The following is a 10,719-nucleotide window of genomic DNA, read 5'->3' as shown; positions in this document are numbered from 1 at the left end:
ACCCATCATTGTTTGAGTGCACAGTGATCTCTGGATGTAGGTGAACTACAACTCCAAAACCAAAGGGCACTGCCCACCAAACCCTCCAGTATTTTCTGTTGGTCATGGGAGAACTGTGTGCCAAGTTTGGTTCAATTCCATCGTTGGTGGAGTTCAGAATGTTCTTTGATTGTAGGTGAACTATAAATCCCAGCAACTAGAACTCCCAAATGACAAAATCAATTTTTTTAATAAGGACATACATTGGGTTGTTAGGCGTCTTGTGTCCAAATTTGGTGTCAATTCATCCAGTGGTTTTTGAGTTCTGTTAATCCCACAAACAAACATTACATTTTTATTTATATAGATTGTTATTATATTACTCCTATTTATATTTCTAAGGTAGAGCAGAAGGACAGTAATATCTGGAGTATTGCATTATTATTATTATTTTAGTAATACTATAATATTATTTTATATTATTAGTATTTAAAATTATATAATTTATAACACACACATTTATTTTTATTACGAATGGATTGCAAGATAGATAGATAGACAGATAGATAGATAGATAGATAGATAGATAGATAGATAGATAGAACATTTTGGGTATGGAGAAGAAGGTTATCCCCAACCAAATTAAATAGATCAGGAGAGAAGATTGAGAATTGCAGGCAGCACATGTGACTTTGAAACCAAACCAAGGAGACCTTGGCTTAATGCATAAAAGGGCAAAGGAGAAGCAAGACCTTTGAAATCCCTTAATTGAATTTGGAGAGGAGGCAGTAATGCCATCGCTATGGCAATCGAAACATATCTCCCTCAAGGCTGCTCTTTGAATGTTGGGGTGAAGTGACCTTCCTGCGTCCAGAACAAGAGCAGCGGCTGAACTCTTTGCTTTCTGGGCTGCTCATCATTTCTACAAAGCTATCCTCCTTCAAACAATTCGCCTGCAGTTTCTTCTTCTTGAACTTTCAAGGAAACTTTTGTTTGTTATTTGCTGTCAGGGCAATATCAGTGAGAGCTCTCCAAGTGTATTGTCGAAGGCTTTCATGGCCGGAATCACTGGGTTGTTGTAGGTTTTTTCGGCCTATATGGCCATGATCTAAAGGTATTCTCTCCTGACGTTTCGCCTGCATCTATGGCAAGCATCCTCAGAGGTAGTGAGGTCTGTTGGAACCTCACTATATATCTGTGGAATGACCAGGTCTCACCCTGGTCATTCCACAGATATATAAACCCACTTTCCTAGTTCCAACAGACCTCACTACCTCTGAGGATGCTTGCCATAGATGCAGGCGAAACGTCAGGAGAGAATGCCTCTAGACCATGGCCATATAGCCCGAAAAAACCTACAACAACCCAGCTCTCCAAGTGACTTACCTGCTCAAGTCTTGCAAACTTGGGGCCATGGCTTTCTTGATTGATTCAACCAATCTGTAACCCAGTCTTTTCCAACTGTTTTCAACTTGTTCCGGGCATTATCTGCATAAATTCAGCTACATAGGTTTGTGTACATTCGGCCATCACAAAGTGTTAATCTCTTAGCTGAAGCTTTGGCATTTTTCAGATTTCCAAAGTGAGTTGAAATCTTCTGGGGAGGCCCTGCTCTCAACCCTGCCTCTGTTGCAAACACACTTTGGTGTGACGAGGGACAGGACCTTCTCGGTGGTGCCCCCCTCCCCGGCCTGTGGAAGTCACCCCCCAGTGAAATTAGATTGTTGACGCCCCTCCTTTCCTTCAGAAAGAAGTTAAAATGTGGATGTGGGACCAGACCTTTGGGTAATCTTGCTGATAATGACAGTGATGACAATCATTATGGAAATGGACTATGGACATGCTTAATGGAATCTCTAACTACAGAATTTGACTCAGATAAGGCCACCAGGCTGTTACTGAAACAGGAACAGATTTTAATTAATTAATGTGATTTAATGTTTTAAATGTATGAAATTATTGGATTTTATTTTTGACTAGCTTAGGGACCCGGCGTTGCCCAAGTAATTTGAGAAAGGAGGGTGGTCTTTATCGGTCTTTGTTGGGGGCCGCAGTAGTCTGTGGGAACAAAAGGGGCGGGGAAGTACTACAAATCCCATCATCCATTGTCCTCCCCCCCCCAACCCTCACCAGGACGTAATGTTGGTCTTTATCAGTTATTTATGTGGCTCGCAGTGCTCTCAGGAAGTTAGTGAAGGTACTGAGAGTCCCATCATCCATGGTTCATCATCCTCCAAACATCACCAGGATGTAGAGTGGGTCATGGGGACTCTGTGTGCCCAGTTTGGTCTTGATTAGTCATTGAATGAGGGTTGCAGTGCTCTCGGGAAGAGAGTGGATGTACTGCAAGTCCCATCATCCATGGCCCACCCTCCTCCAAACTGCAGTAGGATGTAGAGTGGGTCATGGGAGCTCTGTGTGCTAAGTTTGGTCTTTATCGGTCTTTGTTGAAAGTACTACAAATCCCATCATCCTTTGACAAGAATGAAGTTTCTGGAGTAGAACAACTATGAGGGTTAAATAAAAAGTAATGCATTGAATTCTTGACAGCAGGTGTCACCTCAACATCTTTAAACTTAATCGCCCAACAACGCACAGTACTCAAATCAACACAATCACCATAAGCAGCTTGTATTCTCTGATGAATCTCCTTTGGGGTGACATCTTCTGCTGTCATGAATTCAATGACTGCGCATTGCTTAAGTTGCATTGACCGACCATCTGCGCAGGGTCCCATACTTCTCACTTTAACAACACAACCATTCAATGCTAAGGCTTCCTGCCAAAATGGAACTGTGGAGGAGAGTCTACTGAACAAGCCAGTATCTGCTGCATACCAGTACTGCCATTTGTTGAGGAGTTACGAAGGTGAAGGCATTAGTTTTCATTCAACCCTTGTAGTTGTTCTACTCATTCTTGTCACTGTTGCATACTATGTTGAATTGGTTGTGACTCTAGATGGGACATCCTGCAGCACATTTTGCTATAGTTTTTCAATGAATATGTCAAAATGTGCTGCAGAATGTCTCACGAAAACAAAGTTTTTGCAGTTTAATGAACTTTTTTCCATGTTTTTATGATTGAACCAATTAGACAACAATAACATTGATTAAGAGCAACATCAACATGGGACACCTCTACATCAGAAAAGCCCATCAGTGCCACACCAGAAGAGGCAGCCGGGGAGGAATCGAGTAATCCTTATGGCCTCCTGAGACTCTCTTGGACCTGTTTTGCACATTGTAAGCATTTTGAAACGTTTAGCGCACCGATCTGTCACTCTCCACTTGGCAGCAGCAGTCACAATCTGATGTAACAGGGTGCCAGCCGCCTGAGAGACCCCGAGAGCAGCTGTTGGCAAGCTTAAATCATCAAGGCGTCTGCCCGAAGCTGGGTTTTTGCACCTGTGGGGAAAGACGATCCCTTCCACATTCCTCGCACATGTCGCATTCTTGGCAAGATTGTTATTGAGCCACGGCACACACACACCCCTGCTGAAATAAAGAAAGGTTTACAGAACATCGAGAGAGCTCAAGCAAGTAATACGATTTTTCTTTTCATCCAAACCTTTTCCATATATCCAGAGATCGCAAAATTCCAGAACAGACCTAGCAGCAGCTGTACCCTATAATCACCATCAAATCTAAGCCTTTAATAGGTAAAGGCAATGTCCAGTCATGTCCGACTCTGAGGGTTGGTGCTCATCTCCATTTCTAAGCCAAAGAGCCGGCATTGTCTGTAGACACCTCCAAGGTCATTTGGCCGCCATGACTGCATGGAGCGCTGTTACCTTCCTGCTGGAGCGGTACGTATTGATCTACTCAGTTGGTCCAATGGGCAGCGGCCAGGCTGTTAACTGGTGCTCCTTACAGGGAGCGGTCAACCCTCCTGTTTAAGGAGCTCCACTGGCTGCCATTCATATTCCGGTCCCAATTCAAGGTGCAGATTCTTACCTATAAAGCCCTGAACGGTTCGGGACCTGCCTACCTACGTGACCGCATCTCTATATACGAACCCACACGATCTTTTCGATCATCTGGAGAGGCTCTACTCGCAATCCCACCTCCATCGCAAATGCGATTGGTGGGGACGAGAGAGAGGGCCTTCTCGGTGGTGGCCCCTCGACTCTGGAACTCACTCCCTAAGGACATCAGGCATGCCCCATCTTTGGCAGTCTTCAGGAGGAGCTTGAAAACGTGGTTGTTCCAGTGTGCCTTCCCAGAATAATGAACCCTTGCAATATGTCCCCCAAAAGCACTTTACATTGATTTAGGACTGCTTGTATTTTTCCATCAACGCCCCATCTCCTGCAACTTCTCCATGCCTAGCATTATTTTTTAAACTTCAATTACATTTGGCCCAGCCTTAGTTTTAAATGTGCACTGTACCTTGTTTAATGTTTATGCTATTTGTGTATGTGGTTTATTTTTAATTGGTTTGCATTGTACCTGTTATTGCTTGTATTGTTTGTATTGCGGGCTCGGCCTTATGTAAGCCGCACCGAGTCCCTTGAATGGTAGGAAGGGAGAGATAGATCGGAAGGAAGGAAAGGAAAAGGATTTCCCCAAAACAGACTGATCATTATTGTAAAGACCAGTATCATTCTTATTATTATCATTATTATATACACCATTATTATTATTATTATTATTATTATTATTATTATTATTATTATTTTATAGTAAAGGTAAAGGTTTTCCCCTGACATTAAGTCCAGTAGTGTCCGACTCTGGGGGTTGGTGCCCATCTCCATTTCTAAGCTGAAGAGCCGGTGTTGTCCATAGAGACCTCCAAGGTCATGTGGCTGGCATGACTGCATGGAGCACTGTTACCTTCCTGCTGGAGTGGTACCTATTGATCTACTCACATTTGCATGTTTTCAAACTGATAGGTTGGCAGAAGCTGGGAGTAACAGCAGGAGCTCACCCCGCTCCCCAAATTTGAACCGGTGACCTTTCGGTCAACTAGTTCGGCAGCTCAGCCTTAGTTTTAAATGCGTCGTGGTGTTATTGTCTAATGTTCATTGCTATTGTTTTAATGTTTATTGCTTGTTTTATGAGTTTATTTATTGTTGTATTTGTTATTCTGTTGTTTTATTGATGTGTTGGGCCTCGGCCTCTTGTAAGCCGCACTGAGTCCTTTGGGAGATGTTAGCGGGGTATAAATAAAGGTTTATTATTATGATATTATTATTAACCCACTGCGCCACCGGGGGTTCCAAGCCTTTAATAAAATGTATTAATTTGATTTTTGTATAATTTGTATCTTTTATGTACTATGTCAGTTCTTACCAATATGAAATGTATAAATGGTATCGATTGCATTTATTAAATTGTCTTTTGAAGGTAGCCACCTTTCCATGGCCCTAGTTTACATAATCTCTTTGGAAAAGATGGCCAATATCCTTCTAGCAATTTCCCAAGACAGAGAGCTATCAGAATCTTTGTGTATATATGTAGGTAGATGATCGCCTTTGTCAACAAAATAAGCTCAGGAGGTTTGTCCATTTAACTTGAGGCCGTGTCTGCTACTCCCATGTAAGAGAGGGCTTAGTAGGTGTGCATTCATTAACTCTGTCTAAAATCACCACCTTTGTCTTTAGAGTCTCAGACGGAACTGGACACTTGAGTTAATCAGGGACTCATCAGCATATGCACACCATTGTTTCCTCGTGGATGGTATCCTTCCAAAGGGCATCTTTGCAATCGATTGGCTCTTTAAGCAGACCATTCCTCAGCGGTCATTCTTCCTGCCACAGGAATCCCTTTTTGCAGGCTGTGATTTGGCCATAGTGGTCCACTCCTTAGTCATCTCCAGATTGGATTACTGCAATGCACTCTACGTGGGGCTGCCCTTAAAGACGGCTCGGAAATTTCAGTTGGTCCAACGGCGCCAGTCAGATTACTAACTGGAGCGACTTACAAGGAATAGTCAACCCCCCTGTTTAAGGAGCTCAATTTGCTGCCATTCATTTTCTGGTCCCAATTCAAGGTGCAGGTTCTCACCTACAAGCCCTGAACGGTTTGAGACCCACCTACCTGCATGACCACATTTCTGTTTACGAACAATCCCTTTGACCATCTGGAGAGGCCCTGCTCTCGCTCCCGCCCCCTTCACAGGCACGACTGGTGGGGACAAGGGAGAGGGCCTTCTCTATGGTGGCCCCCCCAACTGTGGAACTCACTCCCCAAGGATATCAGACAAACCCCCACATTGGCAGTCTTTAGGAGGAGCTTGAAAATGTGGCTGTTCCAGTGTGCCTTCCCTGGATAAAGGAAACAATGCCCTGATCTGTCTAATTCTCTGCAATATGTCCTCTGAAACACTTTATCTACCCGCTGGATTGATCTCTCTACATTACCCTTTAAAACCCCCCTGTTTAAACATACCATACTTTTGTTCATGCCCAGTGTTTTAAAAATTTTAATCCACTACATCTGGCCCTGCCCACAGTGTTTTAATTTTCTTGTGTGTTATTGCTTATATGTTATTTATAATATTTGTATTATTTTACTTGCTTGCTTGCTTTGTTGTTTTTACTGATGTATTTTGTCGGGTATGGCCTCAAGTAAGCTGCCCGAGTCCCCTTGGGGAGATGGTGGTGGGGTATAAATAAACTATTATTATTATTATTATTATTATTATTATTATTATTATTATTATTTCAAGGGAATCCAGATCTACTCAGGTATGGATCCTGACCTGCCTCTTTTGCAGTCAATCGGGGAAGGAGCAGGAATATCAGCACTGTATAAAATGTCATGTATTTCTCTGTGAGTTTACGCTTGTACCCTTTGAAGCGAATTGCTTGTATTTGCATCCTTTTGGACTGAATTGTAGTAAATCTCTGTTTATAACAATGAGCAACCCGAGGTGTTCGTTTCACTGTCCTGGATGATCTGGTTTAGCGGATGCTCACCAGGCACGGACCTCATAACTGTGGTCCTAGTTGAAATCTCTACAAGATGTCAAATGCCATGAGCTTTCGTCAAGGAACTTGACTACGTGCATTCCCATTTATTCCCGAATGCTGTCACTCTTTTCTACCACAAATGCCTCTAATAATAATAATAATAATAATAATAATAATAATAATAATAATACTATGGTGCAAATTGAACGTGCCTAGTTTCCAACAGACCTCACAACCTCTAAGGATGCCTGCCACAGATGTGGGTGAAACGTCAGGAGAGAAGGCTTCTGCAACATGGTCATACAGCCTGGAAAACTCACAGCAACGCAGTGATTCCAGCCCTGAAAGCCTTCGGCAACACATTTATTGATATACTTTACTATCTCGTTTTTTGGAGGGGCAACATCTAGTTTTTTAATCTCGGAAATTGAGAAAACACAAAGGGCTAATTACCGTCCTTTGTCACCGCTGACACCTGATCGCTCTCCTCTGGAATTACATTCGCTTTGCTCAGAGCCAAAGCCGAATGGAAAAAAATAAAAGCCGAACTTGGATGTTGACAAGGGGGTAACTTTATCTGGACAGTCAGTCCGGCATACGTAACATTGCCCAAACGACCTGACACCATCCTTGATCTCTAAAATTCCAATACAGAGACATCATCATGCAGGTAAGTCCAATGCTTTGCAAATGCTAATTTTTGTTTTGTTTATGTAATATTAAATTAAGTTTTGGATAGCATGGAGAAAGGTTACACCCCTGTGGGGTTTCCTTTGCTGTCTGTGCTCCTGCTTGGAAGATTTCACCTCACTTTCTGTCCCTTGATAACCGGATTTTGGACCGTAATGACTTGTAGATACAAGGCTTGGGATAAGGCTTCAGTTGAGATCCCTTTTCCTCTTTTCCACTCTTCCAGAAGTGGATTCCCCTTCTTTCTGAGGGGAAGATTTCCTCTCACTTCCTATTGCCTCATCTCCATTCTTAACTATGAATTGTTTGTAAGTCAAATGTTTGTAACTCGGGGATTGCCTGTATACCATAGAATCACTACAGAAAGTATCCTGGAAAATATCCTAAGGTATATTTTTTGGAGCATGGATTCCAAATCAGTAGATAAGTGAATTATATTGGGTTTATTGGGGTTTGTAACACAGGGACTGTCTGTATGTTGAACAACACATGAAAACATTAAAATCCTCTTGTTTTCATGCCAGCTTTAACAGTACTGAACCTATCCCTTTGTAGATTCAGCAGTGAATCCATTCCAGTTTTTGGCTAGGTTTAAGGGAGCTCTCCAAGGTGCTGAATGCACACGGGTAAGTTCAGCACCTTGGAGAGCTCCCTTAAAGCTAGCCAAAATCTAGAATGGATTCCCTGCCCACTGATATGGGAACTAGTCATCAGTTCTTTCTTGTAGCTTGCTTTTTTGGAAGAAGAAATAGTACAACACCTGAGGATTTCTTGTCAAAGAAAGAACTATGGGATAAGAGAACAAGGTTCAAATGGTTGCCACCATTTTTTAATGATAACAGTAACCTCTCCTTTCAACTCCCTCAGCTGACTTTCTGCAGGCTGCGTACACACCAGTGGTGTTTCCTCCTCTTCAACCTCGTGCTCTTCCACATTTTGCTCTTCGGTGCAGACCTTGTGGAAGAATACTTTCTGCGTGCTTTGCCCACCACTTACACTGACGTGAATGTCCTGGAAGCCAGGGAGGAGGCCCGGAAATTGGACCTGTCTCCCATGAAGGCCAACTTCTCCAAGGCTTTTGCCATCGTCAATTCAGAGGCTTGCTCCAACAAAGAGATCTTCCTCCTTGCCCTCATCTTCAGCAGTGCAGGGAACGTGTCAAGGCGCCAGGCAATAAGAGAAACATGGGCCAATGCAACTAATGTCCACGGTTATTCCACACTCGTCTTGTTCCTTTTGGGGAAACCCTCTGAGGAACTCACCCAGTTGGAGATCCTCAAGGAGACGGAGACCCATCCAGACCTGATTCAAGGCATTTTTCCCGATGCTCCAGAAAACCAAACGCTAAAGACTTTAGTAGCCGTGGAGTGGATTGTAACCTTCTGCTCCCAGGCCAAGTTTGTTCTGAAAACAGATGAGGAGATGTTTGTCAACCTCCCAGCTCTGGTGGAGTACTTGCTGAACTTAAGACCCCGGCTCGAAGATGTCTATCTGGGTAGGGTGGTCCAGCAAGAGTCGCCTGACAGAGATGCCCAAAGTCTTGGCTTCGTCCCACCACAAATCTATCCGGAGAAATACTATCCTGACTACTGCAGCGCGGAAGCGTTTGTCATCTCTCAGGATGTGGCTCGGAAAGTCTATGTCACATCCAAAGACGTCCCGCTGTCCTTGCCTCCCGGAGTTTTCATGGGAATGTGCGCCAAGAAGGTCGGGGTGGTCCCGGTTCACAGCTCCCGTTTCTCTGGGAAAAGGCACATCCGGTTCAACCGGTGCTGCTACAAGTTCCTGTTCACGTCCTTCGTGGCGAGGGAGAGCCTGCTGCTCCAGGAATGGGAGGAGATCAGCCACGGCAAAGTCTGCACGCTGCTGGAGACCTATTATGGGCTGGTTTCATGCAGAGTCATGACTTACCTGGACGGATTCAAATACCTGAGTGTTGACACCCTTCGGAAAGAAGCCCTGGGTCTTTCTGATTAAAGGTGTTTGTTTCGCCCTAGATGTGCCCATTGTGTTAAAACAAGTTGTGCTGGTTTGTAAGGAGTTCCCTAGTTACATATTGTGTGTACCCTCTATCTTTCCTGACAGACTTTCCACTTTTTCAAACATCTCTGGGAGGATTGTTGAGCTGTATGTGAATGTTGCCGTCTGCATCTATGATCATGGTTTAACAGTCTTGTATATTATGTTTTGAGATGTGTTAGTTGCTCTAATGGAAAGGTATCATATTTTGTATAAATAAAGGAAATTCCAAATCTGAGAAAAACTGAAAGCCTTGCGAATAGGGTATGTTTTTGAGGGATATCCAAAAGTAGTGTTCATTGTGACAGATGAGGCCTCAAAGGCAGAATTCTCTCTTTCGCTCCCTTCTTTCCTCCTCCCTTTCCTTTTCTTTCTTCCTCTCATTTTCTTTTTCCTCCTGTTCTTTTTCTCCTCCCTTTCCTTTTCTTTTTCTTCCTCTTCATTTTCTTTTTCCTCTTCCCATTCCTTCCTTTTTTCTTTCTTACATTCCTCCTCCATTTTTTTTCTTTCCTTGCTCTTCCTTTTCTTTTTCTCCTCCCTTTCATTCCCTTTTTTTCTTCCTGTTATTTTTCTTTTCCTCCTCCCTTTCCTTCCTATTTTCTTTCTTCTTTTCTGTCCTCCCCGTTTCTCTTTCCTCCTCCCCTTCTTTTCCTCCTCCCTTTCTCTCCTTGTTCCTTTTCTTTTTCCTCCTGTTCCTTTTCTCCTCCCTTTCTCTTTCCTCCTCTTCTTTCATTGCTTTTTTCCCCTCCAGTTCTTTTTCTCCTCCCTTTCCTTTCCTTTTTCTTCCTCTTCATTTTCTCTTCCTCTTCCCGTTCCTTCATTTTTTCTTTCTTCCTTTCCTTCCTCCTCTCTTTCTTTCTTTCCTTACTCTTCCTTTCCTTTTTCCTCCTGTTATTTTTCTCCTCCCTTTCCTTTTTCTTCCAGTTATTTTTCTTTTCCTCCTCCCTTTCCTTCCTGTTTTCTTTCTTCCTTCCTTTCTTTCTCAGTTTCTCTTTCCTCCTCTCTTTCGCTCCCTTCTTTCCTCCTCCCTTTCCTTTTCTTTCTTCCTCTCCTTTTCTTTTTCCTTGTTCTTTTTATCCTCTCTTTCCTGTGTATTATTTCTTCGTTTCCTTTTCCCT

The 10,719-nt window shown here is 43.1% G+C and overlaps 1 protein-coding gene across 1 annotated transcript; it reads left to right on the top strand.

The window, feature by feature from the left end:
* Window positions 1–7,556: 7,556 nt before the first annotated feature.
* On the top strand, window positions 7,557–9,655 carry B3GALT9 (beta-1,3-galactosyltransferase 9). The gene is made up of 2 exons (XM_060757704.2): window positions 7,557–7,562; window positions 8,450–9,655. The coding sequence occupies exons 1-2, from the start codon at window positions 7,557–7,559 to the stop codon at window positions 9,557–9,559; spliced, it is 1,116 nt and encodes a 371-aa protein (XP_060613687.2). The 3' UTR covers window positions 9,560–9,655.
* Window positions 9,656–10,719: the final 1,064 nt, after the last annotated feature.

The sequence above is a fragment of the Anolis sagrei genome, chromosome 11 (genome assembly GCF_037176765.1).
Source record: "Anolis sagrei isolate rAnoSag1 chromosome 11, rAnoSag1.mat, whole genome shotgun sequence".
Classification (NCBI taxonomy): Eukaryota; Metazoa; Chordata; class Lepidosauria; order Squamata; family Dactyloidae; genus Anolis; species Anolis sagrei.
This window is presented reverse-complemented; position numbering and strand designations above follow the sequence as displayed.